Source organism: Camellia sinensis, chromosome 11 (assembly GCF_055761805.1).
Source record: "Camellia sinensis isolate YWXY chromosome 11, ASM5576180v1, whole genome shotgun sequence".
NCBI lineage: Eukaryota > Viridiplantae > Streptophyta > Magnoliopsida > Ericales > Theaceae > Camellia > Camellia sinensis.
Window position 1 is genome coordinate 127,195,253 of NC_138971.1, and position 25,664 is coordinate 127,220,916.

The following is a 25,664-nucleotide window of genomic DNA, read 5'->3' on the forward strand; positions in this document are numbered from 1 at the left end:
GTTAAAGAGCACATTATGGTGATCCCTTCAATTTGAGTGATGGAAGGTGTAGAATACTAGAATGGGCCAAACAATTGGTAGTTGAAACAAAAATCAATGACAATGAGATACATATGGCTCTTAGTTTTTCCTTTTTCCCTCAATAAATTAAACAGAAAGAGGTTTTCCAAGCAGATTCAACACTTCAAGATTTACAGTCATCATAGTAAAAAGTAAAGAAGAAATGCATAGGAGGCTAGAGAGGGTTGGTTTCCTCAGTCTGGCCACACATAGTCAATGTAATTAATTCTCTCTGCCAACAGTTAAATCATGTTATAGTAACAGCCGTACCAAGAAGTAAGCAGAAAGAGCTGCAGACATGGATAGAAGAACTAGTTTGGAGATGAATTGTATTAACTAAGGTCAGTGAGTCTATTCAACTTGAGATAAGAACTGCGAGCCTAAATCATTGTGAATGAGGGATCAAATCTAAGAGCAGCCATGTGTGCATATTATACTGACAAAAATCATGTCCATGTCTGGTACAACCTTCATAGGACCTTGCACCAGTGGAACCAGAACTGATTAATGGCCTCTTTTGTCGGGATAACGAAGGCATTCCCACCAAGAGAAACTGCGTGCCATGTTTTATGAAATCAGTTTGGGCAACTCAAGGAGCAAGAATCAATATGAATTGACACATAAACATGGTTGAAACTATTCTCCAACCCTGACCTAGGGTAAATGACTTGTTCAAGTACAATATCCTCAGAGATGGTTACTGCTGATTTCATAGTGAATATAATAAAGAAACAGATTAGAAGGGTAGGAACATATTCTCCTTCCCCTTCATTGGATAAGCATGCTGACTTGTAAGTTGTGAACAGTACTAAGTTCCATACCCAGACCCATGTATCACAACTAACAGAAGTAGTTCAAACAGTTCGAAATCAAATAAAATGATCAATCGCCCACAATATATCCTATTATAACCCATAAATTGATAATTCATCCAGCGAAGTCAAATGACATAATCAACCACCCACAATGTACCTTACTATAACCTATAAAATATAATAAATAATAAATCTACAACAATACATATATGTGTATATATATATAGAGAGAGAGAGAGAAACATATTAATGCAAATAAAGTAGCAGCTTGCGATTCATGCATTCCAAGGAGAAACTATATAACATAAAACAAGACAGATATTCCTTGAAAAACCAATTAATATAAGACCACTAGTTTGGATCATACAGATGCCCTTCTGAAGGCACCATCGACCCATTCAGCTAATTCAAGTGTTGCTTTATCTTCTGGAGGTAAGCGAAATCGATGAACAGCCTCTTCTCCAATGTCATACTTCGCCCTTTGCATGCAACTGTACAATAAAAAAACATCCACTTTAGTTACATTTGCAGAGTGAACAAACGTTATGGGCAATGAGAGATAAAACGGATGAGGGGACAAAAAGGAGGACAAACAAAACAGAGCATGTGTCTGCTTTAGTAATTATTGAGGTATGATAAAATATATTTATCAAGGATGATACTTAGAAACTTCGCCAACATTATAGACATAAAAGTCTACAACGAAAACAATATTTATGTGTTGGACTAATTATAGTATTTAATACTATATTACGGCATCTAATAACTATACTATATTCTTGCCCTTGGACGCACAAGCAACAATCATTCCTCTAGGGATGTCTAACTTTTTATCAAAGTTAGCATCACACATCTTCACCTAATTGTGAATGAAATTGATGTCCATTCTTCATCCTACCAACTGAAGATGGCATTACCATTCTTCATTTAATGTTTCACACTGTATGAAGACATGTTAGCCGTAAATTGGACATTGGTTGACAGCCAATCATGAGGAAGTTACAAAGCTATCCATACAAGGATTCTGGACCCCATGTAGATCTTAAAGCAGTAGGTCAATTACTAATACAAACTAGCCTAGAGAAACAAGCGTTCCCAAAAACAAATTTCAATAGGACTTCTTATTGAAACAAGCAGAGACTTCTTCAAATCTTATCCATCAGGCCAGCTTAGGATGCAAAACTTCAACAAGAGTGTCCTATATTATGATATTATAATTTACCGAAGTCAAAAGACATTCAGTTTCTCTCTCTCATTGTTCTTTTCTTTTTCTTTTTCTTTTCCTTTTTCTTTTTCTTTTTTTGGATCAACAACAAGATGATTCATTGATATAAGAACGAAGTAACAAAATGAGTTCAAAGGTGGACAAAAAACCACAAATAAAAAAGGAGAAACCAAAAATTACATATCACACACTGCTCTCCCTCCAATCTCTACTGATCATAAATAAAGGAATCCCCTTAACAAGGAGGGGACACTTGAGACATAAAGGGAAGACAATATATTGTATCCCATAATCCATCCACACCTTCATTCTTCTTCTCAAAGATTCCCCTCCCCACCCCAACTCACCTCCCCCACCCCATCCCTAACCCCTTAGCCACCACTCCCAACCCCCTCTCTTCCTTCCTCATCTTCTTCTTCAAACCCTAGATCTAGAAACTTAAAACCCTAGATCTCTCTCTCTGTGCAAGGTGGGGGTTGCCGGGGTGGGAGGCTGCAGGCGTGGTGGGTCACAAGGAGTGGGCGCTGTGATGGTGGTGGTCCTGGGGACGAAGGGTGGTGGGCCAGTGGGGTTGGGGGGGCTCCGATGGTGGCTGGGAAATGGTGTCACAATGGTGGTGGCTAGTGACAGCAGTTGGAGGAGGGAAGCGGGTGGCAGAGGAGGGAGGGGCTACATGACCGTGGCCGGTGTTGATAGTGGTGGCTAGTGGTTTTGTTTGTAGAGGTATGTACTGAAAGATTAGATTTTAGAATTTTGTCCAAAAAGGTAATTTGTTTGAGGGCCACAAATGTTTTTTTTTTTTTTTTTTGAGATAAATGGTGATGTCCAAATAGAACTATCCATTAGTTAATTGAACTCACAGATTAAGCAGCTTAGATGGGGCTGCACGTAGTACAGTCAATGCCTCCTTCCATCTCCACTGACGTTCAGATAATGGCAGAAGACGTTGCAAAATTGACAAACGCCATTCCCAATCTTCAATGAAACATTTAGCATTCGTGATTCTCCAATCTAACACTTGCATCCCATCAGTAGGTACATTGCCAGTCAAAGCATTCTCTTCCTCGAATACAGCAGATGGTAGATTCTGTCGCAATACATCAAGTAGCAGCCCTATGAAAGACACAACCATCTTGTTTCCCCCTTCAAATGTTGTAAAATCAGCATGTTCCCCAGTGCATACATTAGACGATTCTGAACGGCTCCCAGGTGAAAAACATTGTGTCAAATTGAGGGAAAGATCATCCATATGCAAAAGTGAGATAACTATGTTCACCATTAATATCTGCATAATGTAAAAGATGTATTATTATACAAGTAATAAAAAATAAAGAGTTCAAAGAATGCAAAATAAAAAAGAAAATAAGGAGTACTCAAAATTTAAAAAGCAACAGTTAAGTTAAATGCTGCCTTGGTAGAAATATTTATTCTGATGGGGAAACTAGAATAAAAACCAATGAATCATTTTATGTAATAGGAATTAATTTGCAAATTAGAAGATAAATTAGATTTATTGAACATTTCAGATGAGTTCTTCAATACATCATGTCTTTCTACTAGCAGCAAGTCAAAGACCAGCTAGCTCCACTTTCTGCCCTAGGTAAAGTGCTGCGCAAATTGGTGGCATCAGCAAATTGACCACCAAAAGAAAACATAATCAACATGCAAAACAGTAAAAAAATCAAAAATAACCTTGCGAGGAAGATTACTGATAGCCTCGAGATGGTTCCTCAAATCCTTCAAATAGCACAAAGCCATTTGATGATGGCTTCCTGTTTCATCAGTCATACTCCTTTCCATAGCTCCCAGTGCAAGAACAGCAAATTCAAAAGCATAACGCATGTGCATAAGTTCAATGTCTTGCATCCTACCAAATTTATTTTCATGAAAATTATCAGCATGTGAAGAAAGAAGAAATTATATATACACCAGCTGCACTTCAAATTGAAGTTATCTATCCTAGGCCAACCAAGTTCATATTTGATGTATCTATCTAAAGATACAAATCGTGACCACACGGAATGACAAGGAAGTCAACATAATGTATTGCAATCCAACAAATTTTCTCTTTTTCATGCTCTTTTTTTTAACCCCTTGCCACACGACAACAGTAAGCACAACTATCTCCCCAACCCAAGCAACAAAATCCAGCACAATATTTTCACAAATTAATTGTCACCCTTCAAAAAATAAGAACAAGAACAAATTAGACACAAGGTAACTTGCATCCGCACCTCTTCCAGGCTGCTACAGTTGAAGTAATTGGCTGCATGCTAATCAGTTCAATTGCATCTTGAAATTTTATGCCCGGAACAACATCAAACAGAACCTGCAAATAATAAAAATAAAGATAAAAACATATTCAAAAAGTAACAAGGCAAAGCTAAACTGACACAAAGGCTGAGAAATTTGGCTAAAGCATCATTGGAAACTGAAATTTTTCGAACTTTAAATCAATGAAGCAGGAGTGAATTAATGCACAAATCATGAGTCAGTATAAACCAGAGATCCTGTAACAGATTAAACAAAGGGAAGTGTTGAGACTGGGCTGGATTAATTATTTATTTTCTTGGATTTCTTTTCCTGCCTGTTTGCTAAATACAAGAATTTCACAAAATTACAGATTTAGATATCTAAATCAATTCTACCTAGGCCATTAAATTACAACCACTGAGACTGGGCTCGGTTAATTATTTATTTTCTTGGATTTCTTTTCCTGCCTGTTATGCTAAATACAAGAATTTCACAAAATTACAGATTTAGGTATCTAAATCAATTCTACCTGGGCCATTAAATTACAACCATTAACCTTAACAAACCTATAGCTTTGTTCTTACTTTCTTTTTCTTTTTTTTAATTTCTTTATTTCTTTTCTCCCTCTCCAATCCATTTCTCTTCCTTTGATTAAGTGGGGCTATCATTGCATTCAAAGCCAAAACGGTTGCCATGAACTCATGTATCAATATGTCACAACATGTCTGGCATAGAATGCCAACCTTTAAAAAGCAGTGTGCTCAAATGCTATACCAAGAAATGTTAGAAAATAGGCAACACCAAAAAGTAGTAAGTGTCCACAAGCTCCTTTAGGGTGTCGGCTTGGCATGCTTTCAAACTGTTTTCACTTTTTGTACAATTCTTTTTTTTTTCTTTTTGTGCCGTTAACAGCAAAGGATTATGCGGGGGAGCTTCTATTTGCACACCACAAAAAATTCTCAGTTCACACCATTTTATCTAATTAGATAATTACTATTGAACAAAAATCAATTGTTTGGATATCAAACTACTGAACAAAAATCAATTATTCGGACACCAACTACTAAACATAAATTAATTCTTCGGATATCAACTACCGAACTGGATTTTTGTTTGGTAATTGATATCCGAACAAAAAATGGTGTGAACTGAGACTTTTTGTGGAGTGCAAATTTTAGCTCCCATTATTCTGGCAATATGGCCTAGACAGATATCAATTTTAGACCATTATAGCAACTTAGCAAGTCTTAATTATAAAGTCAAAACTTGATATTATTTATGTTTATAATCGCACATGAAACACAACAACTCAAATATCAAATACAACCAAAACCATCATGGTAAAAGATAAACTCCCTGTAAAAACTATAATATATATATATATATAATGAAAGGAAAAGACTTCACTAAACATATAAGAAGTAACTTTACTACAAGGCGCCTAGAAATCTACATACAGAATTTTCTATCACGAAGCATAAATGCAATTTACATCTGAAAATCATGAAACCTAGCCTCTCATAAGCCCACCAAGCACACATTGAAAGCACTCATCAAATCTTACCCGAAGGGAACTCTGAACAGATAATCTTTCCAGCACAAAGTTTTCTACAAAAGGATCCAAGAGAGCATCTTCACTTATATATCCTATTGGTTCTTTCCGAGACAACAGCAGTGAGGATTTTGAACTCCAAGATTGACCAGAATTGACACAGGCCACAAAAGAAGCAAGATCAAGCTGATAACATAATGAATCACAAAGATGTTCAACGCAGGACACCTGCCAAAAAAAATTGAATCCTTTTTTTTATTTTTATTCTTATTTTTGATATATTAAGCATTACTTCCATCAATGAAAAGAGAAGGATTGTATCTTCTTTAGCAACAATGAAAAACAGAAAAGAGAAATTATTTTCAAATAAACTCAGAAAGGACAAAAGTCCACTTCAAACAATTGCAAGGAGCTCCCTCCCCTTTTCTGCCAAACCATCCACCTCCACACTACACAACCTCAGGTTCCAATTCATTCCACTCCAACCTCAATACACAAATACTTTAGCTTATGTTTTGATCAACAAAGAGAAATTTATCAAATATAAAATAAAAGTACAAGAGAGAGCAAGGCAGACAAGAAATCCACCAAGCACAAGATAAAAAGAAGATTACAAATTTGTTGTCCACTGGCTTAGGCCTTGTGGTGAAAAATATCGATCATTCATTTTCGCATTGTCCAGTGGCTCTGGCCTTGTGATAGAAGGTAACTTTTATGGCGAAGGTGGATTGGGTGATTCCTCATTCTTGTGTCAATGTGTTTTGCATTGATTTAGGGAATTTTGGTATTATAATACTAAGGCATGGGTCCTTTGGAGATGTGTGGTTTGTGCGGTCATGTGGGTGATATGGTTAGAAAGGAATTCAAGAGTGTTTACAAATTAAAAGATTCAAATTTTCTATTTTGCTTCTTATTGAGCTTCATCAGCGTCATCTTCCAAGGGGATTCCTTTATGCAATGTAACTTTACAAATCTTTTATCTTATGCATAAAATGGTATATAACCAGACTACTGACCACAGAAGAAGAATGCTAAACAAGACAATTGAAAAATCACAAACCATTAGGCTCCCTGAAACATTCAAGAGGAGCAAGAATCATCCGTGTGATGGAAAACTGCTAACAGCTTGCTTGGAGAAAACAAACATAACATTAACGCCATCAAATTCTAATCAGTACCAACAGATAACCAAGACAAACAACCATATCCAATAGCATGGCACAGGAAGAATACTTCTTTGCAAAAATAATATCGTTCATTAGGCGTAACAGCCCAAACAACAGGCAACACAGCAAACGGCAACAAAACTTTACTACTCCCACCTGTCCAGATCCCCCCAAACAAATCACCACCAAGGAAAGAATATTTGAGGGAGCTGCCCAATGAATAACTGGAAATATATGTATCTATCTATCTATACTATTACAAAGAGAAGGCTGGAGTTGGTGTGGATGTCTCAGTTTTGGATTTTCCCAAAATACCCCAATAGCAGTTACATGGGCACTGATACCCTACATTCAGATTTTTTCATTTTTTTTTCAAATCTCTCAACTGTCTTTTCAGATTCATAAAATGTTTCAATTTTCAAATTTTGAATTCAATCATACATATGCACATGCATCGGATGTGCCACCACTTCTAGTATATATATATTCTCTGCCAAGAGAATACGCTAACTGGCAAAGAACCCATGATAATCAGCCTCGCAACTGCTAACAAACAACATACAAATGACTAGTTTAAGGTTTTTGCCAAGCCTTTTAGCGTGAACGATTTCATTCGTATTTACCACTCAGTGAACAACAGACCAAGGCTCTAAAGCTCCTCAACAAAACTAAGCTCACCTGACAAATCTACCAAAGAAAATTAAGAATCACAAAATTTCTCCAAGACTCAAAAAGGAAAAAGAACAAAGTAAACATAAATTTATGAATCGCCATTTCTACATCCTCAAAAATCCTCCGATTTCTCTCACTCAAACACGCCACATCAAGCATATAGGGCTGCCTCCACATGTAAGTACCTAACGCAGTCTCTTGCAATGGCAACCATGGATCCAACTTTCATAAAATTCAACCACGAATCTGGCATCACCCAAAGCACGCTAAAAATAGAGCACAAGCTCCGCACATCCCTGGAAACATCACAATGCAAAAGCAAATGATTCACTAATTCTTCAACCTTCCTACACAAGCAACACCAATTAGGGAGAAACCAGACCCTCCTTCCAAGTAATCAAAATTCAATAGTGAGGATCAAAAGTGTTGTCGTCCAACCTACAAAAGCCACCTCGGATGGCACTCGAGACTTCCGAATGCTCCTCCAAGGAAATGAATTCCCTGCTACATTACTAAAAGAGTGCTAGGGATTTCACAGAAAACCTTCTACCTTTATCTTCCCACTTTATCTCGTCATCCCTCCCCCAAAAAAACCCTAACTCGATAAAGAGACTCAGAGTAGGTCTCTACTTTGTCCAATTCTCAATCCAGGCTTGCCCCAGTAAATTCAAGCCTCCCAAACCACACCATCTCAGAGATACTCAAATAATCCACTACAAAAGAATTCGTGTTTACAACAATGTTGTACTTAGAAAATATGAAGAAGAAGAACTCCGAAAAATATGAGGAAGAAGGAATATATTTCTGTTATATTCAAAACTTCTTATCTTACAAGACCAAATGACACTCCTTATATAGGAGATATTACAAACATCATCATAACCCATTATATACCACTTACATATTATATATTACCACTATCTACCACTATCATATTATATACATGCCACTATCTACCACCAACACCACTATCATATTCTATACATGCCACTATCTACAACCAACACCACTATCATATTCTATACACACCACTATCTACCACCAACACCACTATCATATTCTATACATGCCACTATCTACCACCAACACCACTATCATATTATATGCATGAACACAATTTCCAGCACTCCCCCTCAAGCTGGTTTGAAGATATCTTCCATAGCCAGCTTGCTAGTCAGCTTATCAAATTGCTTCTTGTGTAGTCCCTTCGTTAGCACATCAGCTAATTGTTCACCTGTTGGAAGGTAGGTCATACAGATTATGCCAGCATTGATTTTCTCCTTGATGAAATGTTTATCCACTTCTATATGTTTTGTGCGATCATGTAGAACTGGATTATGAGCTATAGATATAGCTGCTTTGTTGTCACAATAGACCTTCATAGGTGTCGGGTGAGAAAGCTTTAATTCTTCAAGAATTCTTTTAATCCACATTACTTCACAGATTCCATGGGCAACAGCTCTGAACTCTGCTTCTGCACTACTTCTAGCTACCACATTCTGTTTTTTACTCCGCCATGTAACTAGGTTCCCACCTACAAAGGAGCAGTATCCGGATGTTGATCTCCTGTCTGTAACACTTCCTGCCCAGTCTGCATCTGTGTATACTTCAACTTGAAGATGTCCATGTTTCTTGAATAGTAAGCCTCTCCCTGGAGTTCCTTTCAAATATCTTAAGATCTTATAAACGGCCTCAAAGTGCTCTGCCCCTGGTGAGTGCATGAACTGACTTACCATGCTGACTGCAAAGGCAATATCAGGCCGCGTATGAGACAAGTAAATCAATTTCCCTACAAGTCGCTGATATTGTTCTCTCTCTTTGACTTCTTCAGCCTTAGCAGCTTGTAACTTCAAGTTAGGCTCGATCGGAGTCTCCGCCATCTTACAACCAAGCATACCTGTTTCTCCAAGGAGATCAAGAACATATTTTCTCTGATTAACGAATATACCTTCCTTGGATCTTGCAAATTCCATTCCGAGGAAATACTTGAGGGCTCCCAGATCCTTAATGTGAAATTCTTTTGCGAGTTTCTCTTTGAGAGCTGCTAACTCTGCTTCATCATTACCAGTTAAAATGATGTCATCAACATAAACAATCAAAATTGCAATTTTACTGTTTTTTGAATGTTTATAAAATATTGTGTGATCTGCTTGACTCTGCGAGAAGCCACAACTGATAACTGCCTTCCCAAAGCGTTCAAACCACGCTCTTGGTGATTGTTTGAGTCCGTATAATGACTTGTTCAATCTGCATACTCTGTCACTTCCAAGTCTCTGCTCAAATCCCGGCGGTAGGCTCATGAACACCTCCTCTTCAAGATCACCATTGAGAAATGCATTTTTAATGTCAAGTTGATGTAGAGGCCAATCTGAATTTACTGCAAGAGATAACAGTACTCTGATGGAATTTATTTTAGCAACAGGAGCAAACGTCTCCTGATAGTCGATCCCATAAGTTTGAGTGAAGCCTTTAGCTACCAGTCTCGCCTTGTATCTCTCAACGCTTCCATCTGCGTTACATTTTATCGTAAACACCCATTTACACCCAACTGTTTTCTTGTCTTTGGGTAGATCAACTATCTCCCAAGTACCACTTCTCCTTAAAGCATTCATCTCCTCCATGACTGCTAATTTCCAATTCGGATCATCCAATGCTTCCTGTATATTCCTTGGAACAAACAAGTGTGAAATCCTAGATGTGAAAGCTCTATGGTTTTTAGACAGTCTTTGATAGGAGAGGTAATTTGCAATAGGATGTTTAATGCAATTTCGGACACCTTTCCTAATTGCTATAGGTACATCAAGGTCGGAAATAGAAGGAATAGGATTACCTAAAATTTCGATGCCAGAACTCGGGTGGACATTCGGGTCATTAGGATGGACATTCGGGTCATTATTCCTCAGATGAAATCGCTTCCTAGTATAAACCTGAAGCTCAGGATTTATATCATTTTGTAGTACTTCTCTCCCTAAACAAGAATCTTCTTGACTAGGCACCATAGAACTTGGTTCTCCTAAGTGATCATTATCAGACAGATGTGGTTTTTGTGTAGGATAAATGACATTGGGGAGCGGGATAGAAATATCCCAAAAACGGTCTTCTACTCCACTTGTCTCCCCCTGAAGAGAAGTGTTGGGGAAATAGGATTTTGTTTCCACAAATGACACATCCATACTTACATGAAATTTCTTGTTTTGAGGATCGAAGCACTTATACCCCTTTTTGTTTGAGGAATAACCCAAAAAAACACATTTTATAGCACGGGGGTCAAGTTTTGAACGAAATTGACTGGGAACATGAACATAGGCAGTACATCCAAAAACTTTGGCGGGTAAATCAGAAAACAACCCCTGCCGCTGCCATTCCGGTGACAACGTCCAACTCTCACTCTGTCCAAATCACCACCATCCGCCTAAATGGTGATAATTTTCTCCGCTGGTCACAATCTGTCCGGATGTATATCCGTGGGCAAGGAAAGAAGTTGAAGTGGTTCCGGACGTGACTTCCGACATGGCTATGACGGTTTTAGGGCTGCTGTGTTTTTTGTTGCTCTGATACCAACTTAGAAAATATGAAGAAGAAGAACTCCGAAAAATATGAGGAAGAAGGAATATATTTCTGTTATATTCAAAACTTCTTATCTTACAAGACCAAATGACACTCCTTATATAGGAGATATTACAAACATCATCATAACCCATTATATACCACTTACATATTATATATTACCACTATCTACCACTATCATATTATATACATGCCACTATCTACCACCAACACCACTATCATATTCTATACATGCCACTATCTACAACCAACACCACTATCATATTCTATACACACCACTATCTACCACCAACACCACTATCATATTCTATACATGCCACTATCTACCACCAACACCACTATCATATTATATGCATGAACACAATTTCCAGCAGTTGTACAACGCAGAATTTGGAATCTCCACTGCAAAAGGAACATCCCCACACAACACATCAGTCCAAAATCTAACCCTTCACCCATTCCCAATAGAAAATCATATATGATGGATAAAATCACCCCAACCTTTACTAACAGCATTCCAAAAATCAACTCCAAAAGAGCCCCTAAACTCTCTAAAAATCCAACCCGTCGTATCAGATCCAAACTTTACTTTCAGTACCCTTCTCCAAAGGTTGTCGAGTTCATTCGCTTATCTCCATAGCTGCTTCCCCAACAAAGCCTGCTCAAAGTCTTTAGGGTCTTTTCCTTCGTGTCCTCCTTTTGTTCAATTCTTGGAGGAATTGCATTTAGGAAGTTGTTTAGCTCTTTTTTTCTTTTTTTCTTCCTTTGTTATTTATTATGTATGAGGTGCATGTACATGTGGCAGGCCCCTGTTTTGGCACCTTTAGTGATTTTTGCTTATCAAAAAACAAAAATAAAAATAAAAAGCAGTCCGATGCCTAACTATATTCTAATTAAGTGCTCATTTGGAAACTTGGCTATTTTAGTGGTTTTTGGGCTATTTATGAGATGAAAAAAGGTGCGTTTGGTAGGGGTGTGCATGGGTCGGGTCGGATTTACCCTCAAACCATCAACCGAACCGAGTACATTGGTTTCAAAAAATGACAACCATTGCCGACCGCAATGGTATTCAAAATCGACCAAAATAAATCGTTCAGTTCAGCGGTTGGTTCGGTCGGTGCTACATATACAACTCAATCTACAATCCACCCCCTCTAATCTTGTATTCAAACATGTATGAATGGAGTAGGGGAGACAAGATATGAGAGATTCAAGAAAAATAGATTGAAACAAGCACACTGATTTGAGGGAAAGGGGAAAAGACTCACTATCTTTGAACACCGTCACCACTGTTTCCGTCGATCTACACCAGTATTTTAGTTCCTGTTCTGGTTGATATGCACCAGCACCATCCTTCCCGTCAATTAGCACCAGCGCCGTTGCCATCGTTAAGAGAGGAAGGAATTTGGGAAGGAATATTGAAAGGATTGGGGGTTCTTGGGGAGGGGGAGAGAGAGAGAGAGAGACAGAATAGAGAGAAATTTCTGGAGGAATATTGAAGATGGTGTGAGAGGGTTTCTTAAGGAGAGAGATCAACAGGACTGATGGAGTGTTTCTTGGAAAAAGGAAAAAAAAACTTAGCAGAAGACAGAGAGTCCATGTTGTGTAATTACAGAGAGTAAAATATTGATGATATGATTATCTGAATATAGAGCCAGCTGTTAAACGGTAATAAATTAATAAGAAGATAAGTGCAATCCATATTAGTAAATATAAAGAAACCACATGTTTTGTTTGTTTAATATATAGACTATCGGTCAGATTGGTTTGAGCAGCTCTGTACTCCACGCACCAGTTACCGAACGCAGCGGAAAAAAAATTTCAATTTCACAACCACTGACAAACCGAGTCAGCTGTTGGAGCTGACCGGTTTGGTTCAGATCAGTCAGGGCTTGATCAGGTTGGACGGTTTGATGCACACCCCTAGTGTTTGGGGTGATTTGTGGGATTTTTTTGTAGTTGAATATATAATTGTGAGAGAAAAGTAAATGATTGATGTGCAGAATAATGTGATATTTTATCTTTTTGGCTATTTTAAATTTTTTTGTCTTTATTGCCTATTTTAGCCAAAACCAAACATCCCAAACAAAGCCTAATATTTCACATAAGCAATAACAAATATAAATGATTACTTCCTACCTGGTTAACCAGACCATTATTCAAACTAAAGCTTAGTAAATAAATTTAAGCCAAAACAATCCAAACAAGGCATGATCTTAACACACAAGGACAGACGCAAGCTCAACATATAAATTTCTGAAGTAACTAATCTACCAACAGAAGAAACAATGAGAGACAATTAAAAATGAAGAAATCAAGATTTCGGGATGGAGGGAACAAACAAAAGAAACCCTCTTCCAGAGGACAGTCTCCCCAACCATTGCCGCTAATTGTGCATAAACACCAGAAAATAACATCTCTTGTCATGTTTTGGAAATAAAAATAATTACCTCATCCGATTGATTACCATATAGAGAAGACTCTTCCAGCTGTAAAACTTGTGACTTACTTGTCCACAAAAGTTGCAAAAGTTTCCTCCTTGCTGTTGTTTTTCCAGATAATAGATCCCAACCCATGGCTGCTACCAGAGGTTGAAGTCGTGGAAATAATGAAAGGACCTATATCATAGATGGAAACATGATATTAGTGAAATTAAAAAAAGCAAGTTGATTAAAATGATATAAAATATTAGCTCACATTAGAATAAACATTCTCACTTTTCTACTTGCTCACTTAAAACATTAGACAAAAAACGTACAGTGCTAGCCTCTTGAAGCTGCTCCCTCTTCACAGCAGACAGCACAGTATCCATGACACATTCTAGAACATGCAAACCAGAAACACGAGCATAATGGTACATATCACTCATGCAAGAACCGGTTGCCATTTTGACAGATGAAATTTCGTTTGACTTTGTCTCAGGTTTCAAGTTGGCAATAAAACTTTGAAGATGCTCGAGAGGGGGTGGAATATGGTTGTTATCTGAAGCTTTGAACATCTCAATCTCTTCAGCTAGCAAATCATCATGAATAACCTGTAGATCATTTTGATTCAAGCAAGTAACACATTAACAAGGCAAATCCAGATGTTTTAACACAACCAGGCATGCTTTACCAAATATAAGAGACGCACACGTACAATTTCACCAAACATTAACAGCAACAAACAATGCTAATGTTTACAGGAATAGCATGCAGCCATTTCATCATATAGTGGACTATAAAAATTACAGAAAATCCGTATGTTATTAATAACTTACAACAAGAGGAATGCCAACATTCCTATGACAAGACATGATGGACCTCACATTTAAGTGGACAAATTTACCTTCATATAGCTGAGTATTGATACCTCAACTAAATAAAAAAGAAGTGTCGTAGTGCACAAAACTCCAGCTAAAGCATAGATAATTTTTATTTCCGCACTTTTATGATGGAGCTTTTATTTTTTGTTCTCTTCAGTCACACGGAGACTGGGTCCAGCCCAGGAAAATGGTGGTTACTCCTGTGAAAATGTTGTCTTATTGGTTCTTTGGTTATTTCACATTTAGTATGCTATTTTTTATTTTATTTTTTGAAGAGACACATTTTGTAATTTAGTTCTTAGGGTTTTTTTTCTTATTTAATTAGAGTAAAATTGCTTTGTAAATTAATTAAGTTTAACGTCATATATGGTGTATTCTTCCCTTTTCTATTCTCATGTGGTATCAGAGCAAACCACATTGCTAGAGACTCATTGGTCGTTGCCAGATTGGTGGAACACATCATCTGCAGCACTCCACTCCGTTCAATTTTGAATCAATCACAGCATCACAGTCCTCTCTGTTCTCACCTCGAAATACTTAGTTGCAAATTCCAACAATCCTTCATCTACTTCATTGTTCATCATCTTCCACGATGGAAATCACATTTGGTGACTCTTCTTTGCAGAAACCCCTAGCCAAAGCTTTTCACTTGCTTGCAACTACTAGATAGCATGATATATATTGTCAAACCCATTTCCTAACAATAAAGCTTTTAGGACTAGTGGTGGTCTAACCTCCTATCAGAACTCAAATTGGGTGAGTCTTTGGTTCAAATATCTATGTTTGCATTTGTTTCTCGTTTGCATTTTCCTTCTCTCTATGGACATTTGTTTGCATCTCCGGGCAGAGTTGCATGTAAAGGAGGGTGTTGGATAGCTTGACATGCATTGTTGGGCTCATTTCCTAATAGCTTAGGGTCTGTTTGGTAACGTTTACGTTTTCAGTTTATATTTACAAAAATTTTATAAACTGGTTTTTGTTTATTTTTAGAAAAACATAAACTACAAACGCGTTTGGTAATTGACAAAATGTTTAAAAAAATTTAAAAATATAAAAAAGAGTGAGAAATGGCAAGTGGCGGCAGAAGACGGTGGTGGAAAGTGGTGACGATGGGTGGTGGTGGGTGGATGGGTGGGTGACGGTGGGTGGTGGTGGTGGGTGGGTGACGGTGGCGGGTGGTGGGTGGTAGCGAGTGGGTGGTGGTGGCGGGTGGTGGTGGCAGGTGGGTGGCAAATGGACGGTGGTGGTGGGTGGTGGCGGGTGGTGATGGTGGATGGGTGGGTGACGGTGGCAGGTGGTAGCGGGTGGTTGGTGGTGGTGGTGGTGGTGGCGGCGGGTGGTGGCAGCAGATGGGTGGCAGATGACGGGTGGTGGTGGGCGGGTGGGTGACGGTGGCAGGTGGTAGCGAATGGGTAGTGGTGGTGGGTAGTGGTGGTGGCGGTAGGTGGCGGTTGCTGGTGGTGGTGGGTGGCTGGTGGTGGATGGTGGTGGCGGGTGGTGAGTGGTAGTGAGTAGGTGGTGATGGTGGTAGGTGGGTGGCGGGTGGGTGGTGGTGGCCAGTGGGTGGCAGGTGGCTGGTGGTGGTGGTTGGCTGGTGGTGGCGGTAGGTGGCGGGTGGTGGATGGTAGTGGCGGGTGGTGGTGGCGGCGAGGGGTGAGTGGTGGTGGCGAGTGGGTGGCAGGTGGGTGGTGGCTGGTGGGTGGCAAGTGGGTGGTAGCGGCAGGTGGGTGGTGAGTGGTGGTGGGTGGTGGTGGTAGGGGGTGGGTGGTGGTGGCGGAAGACGGTGGTGGAAAATAATGGAGGGTGGTGGCTAGTGTTGGGTGGTAAAAAAAAAAAAAAAACTCAAAACTCAAAACGGAAACACATTTTTTGAGTTTATGTTTTTTAGCCAAATTTATAAACTGAGACCACTGATTTATAAATTAAAAATTTACCAAACAAGTTTTTATTTGAGTTTTTAAAATTTTTGTAAATATAAACAGAAAACTAAAAACGTAAGTGTTACCAAACGGCACCTTAAGGTTTTAGGACTAGTGGTGATCGAAAAACGACCACCACTCTTTGATTTGCGACCCCTCTACACTCTCCACCCGATTCTCTAATACCTCTGCAAATCGCGACTTTGACCCATTCGTATCTTTGACGTTGTTCATAGTTATATTCTCGATCCAAAAAGCGAAGGCTTGACATGACCTGCTCAACATACTTAGAAACAACCATATTTCTCTTCTACCTATGTTGTTTCTCTTCTTCTTTTTGGTTGCAAACAACAAGTGATTAGCATTCGGTTGAATGGTAACAATTACTCTACTTGGTCAAATGTCATGAGGATTTTTTTACTCGATGAAGGAAAATGGGGTTTTGTGGCAAGCTCAACAATTAGGCTCATTGACCCTGAGACAAAAGAATATGAGAAATTTACTACAACATGGAACATAAAAAATGCAGATGTGCTTACTTAGGTTTCATAGCTCCATGGGGTATAGAACCGAGCATTAATATGAACTTTTCTAAGTATAACACAACAAAGAAAGTGTAGGCCTATTTGAAAAGTATGTACCTCAAATCTAATTTTGCCAAAAATATGAATTAGCAATGTTCATTCGGATTGCAACATTGAAAGATAAATCAATTCAAGAATTCTATCATAAGATAACCACTCATTGGGATCAATTAGCTCTTAATGGAACCGCCTGAGCTGCAAATGCCTCATAGTTATGTGCTAAGAAGTGCGGACACTTCTAAGAAGGTGAGGTGTCTATGTTAGACATGTGTCGAACACCAACACTCCTCGAATACATGTTCGATACTCTTTGTTCAATGTCCATAATTAGAAATAAAAATCATAATTTCGACAAGTGTTTGTCACTTGGGCCTATCACTAAAAAATAAACATAAGACCCACACTTACTGAATATTTGCTAACACATATTTTCAAAGTTCGACAATTTGATATAAATATCTATAATGTATAATTATTAAGAACAATCCTATAAAAATTTCATATAAATTTAAATAAAAAAACAAAAAAGATACATAAATGTATTAGTAGATGGATTAAGAGGATGCGTGAAATGTTGCAATTATATATAATTATATATGTTTGCCATAGTTTATCTAATTTTTAACTATCATGGTCCAGTAGTCTAAAAATTCATGTAAGAGTAGATACAAAATTTACTTACGCTGTGTTTAGTTGAGGGATTTGGGAAGAGATTTGAAGGAAAAAAAAAAGAAAAAAGTAGGTGAAATGTGAATAAAATATATTTACATTTCACCTAATTTCATACAATTTTTCCCTTTTCCTTTCGAAATCCCTTCCCAAATTCCCCAACCAAGCGCAACGTTAGTACAAAGTAATTATTTAATTTTGTATGTATTAGGTGTTAGCATATTATATTAGCCGAAAGTGTTAGCATATTATATTAGCCGAAAGTTACACTAGGGTCTGTAACAAGGTTTTAAAAAGCGACCGCAACCGTTACGTAACGCCGTTACGTAACGGTTGTGGTGGTTGCCGCCACCCGTTACGGCCGCTTTTGCAGTGTGATTGAGATTCACAGGTGTATCGGCCGTAGCGGCTGCTATAGCGGTCGTAACGGTGCCGTAATGGCCGTAACGACCTGTTACGCACTGTTACGTAACGGTTCCGAATTGCTTCTTTTGAAAAAACACGCCAAAAAAAAAAATTGAAAATGGGGGAAGAGAGATAGAGAGAGAAGAGGGAAGATGGAAGAGCAAGAGATAGAGAGAGAGAAGAGGGAAGAGGGAAGATGAAGAACATGTTATTGATTTGTTGAAGCTATAAGACCTATACTATTGTATTCAGCTGCAATCACTCAACCATTTTGTTTGTGTGTGTCTATCTATATATTGTTTGAAAATAATAATAATAAGTGTGGTCATTATCTATTTGATTTGATTAAAATATATATATATATATATATGCTTTTATTTATTCTCTTACTTTTGTCATTGTTTATCTTATAAATAATAGTTAGTGATTGATTTTTTGTATAATATAAAGTTATTAATTATTAAAATAAAATGTAAAAAACTCAGTTTATAGTGCTTTAAAAATACGAAATATATTGGATCAAACTTTAAAATATACAAAAATTGATCAATATTTATTTTAAAACCTAATAACTATGTTACATGGACTCGGGTACGGGTGTCGGGTGCGGGTATGTATCTAGAGGTCGGACTCATCAAATCATAAATTTAAGGATACGCGGACTCGGCAAAAAAATGTCATATTTTTATATTTTTAATCTAATATGTGAGATAAAATGGTATTATATTTAACTTATAGTGTCAAAATGACATTTATAGCGATTATAAAACAATATGTACATATAATAATAGTGTTATATACAATTATATAAAAAGTATCCGTTGAAAAGTATCCGACACATATCCCATACCCTTGTCCGAGTGTCGGGTGTCCGACACGGGTACTTGATTTATTTTGAAGAGTCCATGTAACATAGCCTAATAAATATGATTATGGAAAAAAAATGTGCGTATCGGTAAATTTTTTTCAAATTGTGCGAAAAATAAAAAAATTCACGGTTCCGGTTACCGCAACCGTTACGCTACGGCCTTTACACCCCGCAACCGCAACCGCGTCACCGCCACCGTTACGGCAACCGCAACCGCTTTTCAGAACCTTGCCTCTAGGGTTAGGATTCAAAACATACCTAGTTGGATCATCTGCTGGGTCGATCTTCAGCCACCGTCGTCATTCTGCTTCGTCTTCGTCTCAGCTTCGTCACTCGTCGATCTCAGCTCCTCCAGCGGTTCGTCGCTCATCGCCCTCGTCGTCCTCTGTCGCCTTCGTCACTCCTCCCCGATCAGCCCACTCATCCCCTTCGTCACTCGTCTCCACCCCCCCTCGTCGTCCTCTGATCTCCTACCCAGGTATATATAACTATATCTATCCTGATATATCTATAAATCTAGCCTAATAGCTATATTTATATATAAATACATGTATACATAAATAACTCAATATATATATATAATAAAAACAAACAAAAAAACAAAAAAAACAAAAAAAAAAAAGGGAAACACAAAAAAAAAAAAACAAAAACAAAAACACAAAAAAAAAAAAACAAAAAAAAAAGGAAAAAAAAACAAAAAACAAAAAAAAAAACAAAAAAACAAAAAAAACAAAAAAACAAAAAAACAAAAAAAAAAAAAACAAACAAAATGGTTTCTTAATGTCTTTATAGTGATCATTGTGCCTGTTATCTACCTTCTGGGTTTGTGATTGCCACTAGTTTTGTTGCGGGTTTGGTAGTATTGTATCCATGACAGATTCCACCAGTGTGTCCCCTTCTTCTCAAACACCAAAGAGTGTGAGTCCCATTCTACCTACTACCATGACTGAGAACCCCAACCCTAGTCTGAAAATCACCACCTCTCTATTTAATGGTCAGAACTACCTCACATGGTCTCAAAGTTTGACTATGTTCTTGAAGAGCAGAGGGAAGATGGGGTATGTTGATGGCAGGATACAGGCACCTAGTACCACTGACTCAGGTTATGACCAATGGGAGATTACCAACTCTTTGATTATGAGTTGGCTTATCCATTCGATGGTTCCAGAACTTGGTGAGAGCTACTTGTCTATGGAGACTGCCCAGGACGTTTGGGAGGCTGTGGCTGTTACCTATTCCCGCAAAGGGAATTTTTCACAGGCATTTGAGTTGCGCCGCTCTATTGAGAGCTCACTTCAGGGGGAGCAGACTGTTCTTCAGTACTTCACTTTCCTCACCAACGGCTGGAAACGCCTTGACCACCTGGAAGACTATAAACCCGTTTGCCCTACTGATTCTGTCGGGTACAAGAAGTTCATCGCACGGGAACGGGTCTTTAAATTTTTGGCCGGCCTAAATGTGGAGTATGATCCAGTTAGGGGTCGAGTTCTGAGTATGGACACTCTTCCTTCACTTCAGGAGGCATTTGCCTATGTACAAAATGAGGAGAGTCGCCGATCTGCTATGATGTCCCCTGTCTCTACTGACCGTTCCGCATTACTACCTACTCCTCGAGATGGCCTCAGCCTGCCTCCTCCGTCTGTTGCTAAGGAGTCTGTCTTCTGTGATTATTGCAAGAAGCCGCGGCATACTCGTGAGACGTGTTGGAAGCTTCATGGGACTCCATCCGGGGGTCGAGGTGATCGGTCTGGTTCTCGAGGAGGTCGATCAGGCCCATCTAGAGGACGTGGTTCCTATTCCCGGGCTCATCAGTCTAGTGCCGTTGATACCCTTGATTCTAATTCTACTTCTGTTACCCAAGCTTCTGATACTGAGCTGGAGGATGCTTTGCGCCAATTGTTGGACCGCTGATCTTCTACTGCTCTCAGTACCGCTTCCTCGTCCTTTGCCCGCTCAGGTAACTTAGCATTTTCTCCTTGTGCTTTCCTGTGTCATACATCTTTGCCTTGGATTATTAATTCTGGTGCCTCCGATCATATGTCTGGCTCTTCTGATCTTTTCTCTGTCTATAAGCCCTCTTCAGGTCAGGACAAAGTTAGGATTGCCGATGGTACTGTTTCTTCCATTTCTGGAAAAGGTTTAGTCCAAGTCACTCCTACCATACATCTATCTTCTGTTCTCCATGTTCCCAAGTTTTATGTTAATCTGTTATCCTTAAGTCGTCTTACCCAGGATTTGAATTGTAGTGTGACGTTTTTTCCTGATCATTGTCTTTTTCAGGACCTTGTCACGGGGAGGACGATTGGCAGAGGTAGTGCAGAAAATGGTCTCTACTTCTTAGATCAACCAGACAAACTTGCTTATTCTTCCACCACGTCTTCTACTACCCCCGCTGATTTATGGCTGTGGCATCAGCGTCTTAGGCATCCCTCATTTCATTTACTTAAGCATTTATTTCCATCTAGTTTCGCAAATCATCATGTGTCTGACTTTCTTTGTGAGTCTTGTCAACTTAGAAAACAACATAGAGCTTCTTTTGCTCCCAGTTTGAATAAAAGCTTCGTTCCTTTTTCATTAATACATTCTGATGTTTGGGGTCCCTCTCGTGTTCTGTTTGTGAAAGGTCATCGCTGGTTTGTTACATTTATTGATGATTTTTCTCGTGCTACTTGGGTGTATCTCATGAAAGATAAGAGTGAGGTTTTCTCTGTGTTTCGCACTTTTCATAAGATGATTTGTACTCAGTTTGGAGCCACTATCAAAATATTTCGTTCTGATAATGGCGGGGAATACATAGCTTTTGGGTTAGGACAATATTTCTCTACTCATGGCATTATCCATCAGACCTCTTGCACCAATACCCCTCAACAAAATCGGGTGGCCGAACGCAAGAATCGGCATCTTCTTGACATGGCTCGGTGCATGTGTTTTTTTATGCATGTGCCTCGGCCCTATTGGGGCGACGCTGTTCTCACCGCTGCCCATCTTATTAATCGTCTCTCTACCCAGGTCTTGAACAAACAGGCTCCGCTTCAAGTCCTCCTCGGTTCTCCGTCCTTGTTTTCTATTCCTCCCAAAATATTTGGTTGTGTCTGTTTTGTCCATGATCACTCTCCCTCTCGTGGTAAGTTGGACCCTCGCTCCCTCATGTGTGTTTTCCTTGGTTACTCTCCTACTCAAAAGGGGTATAAATGTTACCACCCTTCTTCTCGTAAGTGGTTTGTGTCCATGGATGTCACTTTCTTTGAGTCCCAGTCCTATTTCTTGTCCTCTCCGGTGTCACCGTCCTCATTTCCGGGGGAGCCTTGGTGTGAAGTGAGTCCTGTGCCTCCTATGGTGGAACCAGTTGTTCTTGCACCACCCTCTACTACTGTGCTTCCTATGGTGGAACCAGTTGTTCTTGCACCCTCCTCTTCTACTGGGACTATAGAACCTACTGTCAAGAATAAGGACAGGCATGTTTATGTCCGGGACATAGACAGAAAACAAGTTAACTAGATACACGGGACCGTCTCTGCTACTCCACTGCCATCTCCTGCTTCTGATAAGAGTCTAGGTAACTTTGAATCTCTTGAGTCCATTGATCTTGATGTTCCTATTGCCAAGAGGAAGGGTGTGAGATCTTGTACTCAACATCCTATCTCACAGTTTGTATCATACTCTCATTTGTCATCCTCATAAAGAACGTTTGTGTCCAATATTTCCTCTGTTAGCATTCCTAACCATTTTCAGGATGCTCTTGCTACCTCTGAGTGGAAACTAGCCATGATTGAGGAAATGAAAGCACTTAGGAAGAATGGCACTTGGGAATTGACTGAGTTACCTACGGGCAAACGACCTGTGCGATGTAAATGGGTATATACTGTGAAACACAAAGTAGATGGGTCTATTGAGCGTTACAAGGCAAGACTTGTGGCAAAAGGGTTTACTCAAACATATGGCATTGATTATCAGGAGACCTTCGCACCCGTGGCTAAAATGAACTCAGTCAGAGTACTTCTCTCTCTAGCAGCTAATCTAAATTGGCCGCTTTATCAGTTTGATGTCAATAATGCTTTTCTCCATGGTGACCTCGAAGAAGAAGTATATATGGACATTCCTCCGGGTTTTGAGGATCATCAAACAGAAGGCAAAGTATGCAAACTTCGGAAGTCATTATATGGTCTCAAACAGTCTCCAAGGGCTTGGTTTGAGAGATTCACTCAGGCTATGGTTAAATATGGCTTCAAACAAAGTCAGGCAGATCACACATTGTTTTTGAAACATTCCTCACGCGGTAAGACTACAGCACTTATTGTTTATGTAGATGACATAGTTCTTACAGGCAATGATAGTGGGGAAATACCTCTGTTGAAGAAATATTTAGCTCAAGAGTTTGAAATCAAAGACTTGGGAAGCTTGAAGTATTTTCTGGGAATTGAAGTTGCTCGCTCGAAGGATGGGATATTTATCTCACAAAGAAAATATGTGCTTGACCTGTTGAAGGAAACTGGGATGCTTGGGTGCAAGGCATGTGCCACCCCACTGGAACCCAATCAGAAATTGGGGGATGATGAAGGAGGAGAAGTTGTGGATAGGGGGAGCTATCAACGATTAGTGGGTAAGCTCATTTACCTATCTCACTCCCGTCCTGATATTGCTGTTGCTGTCAGTGTAGTTAGTCAGTTTATGCATGCTCCTCATCAGATTCACTTTGAGGCTGTCATGAGAATCTTGAGGTATTTGAAGTCTGCTCCTGGTAAGGGTCTGTATTTTTCAAAGTATGATCATCTTCGTGTAGAAGCCTATACAGATGCTGACTGGGCTGAGTCAGTAACTGATAGGAGATCAACTTCAGGGTATTGCACATTTGTTGGCGGCAACCTAGTTACTTGGAGGAGTAAGAAACAGAATGTGGTTGCCAGGTCAAGTGCAGAAGCTGAGTTTAGAGCTATGGCACAAGGTGTGTGTGAACTTTTATGGATCAAATTATTGTTGAGTGATCTAGGTATTGATCAGACGGACTCCATGCGGTTATACTGTGACAATAAGGCCGCCATCAACATCGCTCACAATCCAGTTCAACATGACAGGACTAAACATGTTGAGATTGATTGCCACTTCATTAAGGAGAAACTCACTAGTGGTACCATTTGTACTCCTTTTGTCCAGTCTGGTGAACAACTTGCTGACATTCTCACCAAGGGGATTGGGAATAAACCATTTCATGAAATATTAGGCAAGCTGGGCATGAGAGATATCTTCGCACCAGCTTGAGGGGGAGTGTTAGCATATTATATTAGCCGAAAGTTACACTAGGGTCTGTAATCATTTTGTGCCCTCAGGGATCATCTTGTAATTGTGTTTCTTGTAAACCCTAATCTTCATTTATAAATAGGGGGTGATATTCTATCATACCCTAAGCTGGTTACCCAAGCTTCATTAGGCACATATTTAACTATATAATAGAATATATCCTAGATAACATAATATCAAGATAAATTATTTGTGGCGTCTCTGAACCATGTCCATGTTCGTGTCCTATTTTTTTGGAATTTGCCTTGTCGACGTGTCAATGTCATATGTCGTATCCCTGTCCCATGTCCATGTCTATGCTTCATAGGTTATATGAATTGAAGATATAAGCTAAGGCTAGCGTAGCTTCTCATGGATTTTAGAGATTAGTTTGAACTTGTTTATGGTGCCATACTCACCGGTCCTCATTGCCTTCAATTGATGAAGAAATTCGAGAACTTATTGCTAAGAAAACAAGATTCAAGGTAACACAAATTGCATCTCCCTCTCAGCTAGTGATTGCTACTCCTTTTACTCAACCTCCACTTGCCCACCCATTCTACTAACTTATGTGGTTATGGACAAGTGCAGTTTCTCTAGAAAGGGCATTGGAGGAATGAATGTCCTACACTAGCGCATGAAAACAGGGACACCTCTTCCTAGACTTTAATTGAATCGTGGTCGAACATCACAATTCATCGTTCTTGGGGTAGGGATTTGGTCTCTTTACGATTCATCTAAGGTGGGATGTTTTGTTTGGCATCAACACTTTACAGGATCCTTACTTATGATAACATGATTTGTAGATGAAAGACACATTACAATTAACTGGTGCTGTACATAAGCAAAATAGGTAATCAATCAACCACCTTATTCATTACCTTAAGCCTGGAGAGCTTTATGTGTTGATCTTAGCCTCATTTGATGTGCATTAGGTTTTCCCTAGGAATGTTCGAGGAATGAGCATAATTGGAGGGACGGAAAAGGTGGGAAGATGAGAAAAATAGCTCGTTGGTGGTTTATGTGTGTGATATGAATTATTTAGGGAAAGCAGAATCAGATATCTGCTAAAGGTGTGAAGAGAAACCTTTTTTAATTTGAATAATAGGCTAGGCTCCTATCCATTTTTTATAGTAGTATCTCGGGAAGGGTATACCCATCCCTTGGGCAGTTTCTTGATTTTGTTATATTTTGGCTAGACAATTTCTGTATAGGAGACCCTTGTTCTGAAGAAGTCATATAGGAACCATTTGTTTCCTTCTTTGCTCAAGTGCCAATTGAATTGTTGACTTCTAACTCATCTAAAAGCTCAACTTGTCAGAGAAAAGGGT

At 39.1% G+C, this 25,664-nt stretch overlaps 1 protein-coding gene across 5 annotated transcripts in view; it reads right to left on the reverse strand.

Moving 5' to 3' along the window:
* Positions 1-25,664, reverse strand: part of LOC114280789 (zinc finger FYVE domain protein) — a 79,588-nt gene that overhangs the window by 49,232 nt on the left and 4,692 nt on the right. For 3 of the 5 annotated variants that reach the window (XR_014344504.1, XM_082894742.1, XM_082894744.1), the window contains exons 3-9: positions 14,069-14,344; positions 13,761-13,928; positions 5,918-6,133; positions 4,335-4,429; positions 3,793-3,967; positions 2,961-3,385; positions 1,243-1,366 (exon numbers count right to left, since the gene is read on the reverse strand). Coding sequence is in view for 4 of the 5 variants with exons in the window: in XM_082894742.1 (XP_082750868.1) it covers positions 1,243-1,366; positions 2,961-3,385; positions 3,793-3,967; positions 4,335-4,429; positions 5,918-6,133; positions 13,761-13,928; positions 14,069-14,344 (1,479 nt within the window). In the remaining variant the exon portion in view is untranslated. Of the gene's footprint in view, positions 1-1,242; positions 1,367-2,960; positions 3,386-3,792; positions 3,968-4,334; positions 4,430-5,917; positions 6,134-13,760; positions 13,929-14,027; positions 14,345-25,664 lie in introns of those variants that run through there. The other 2 variants (XM_082894745.1, XM_082894743.1) reach the window with 2 other exon arrangements.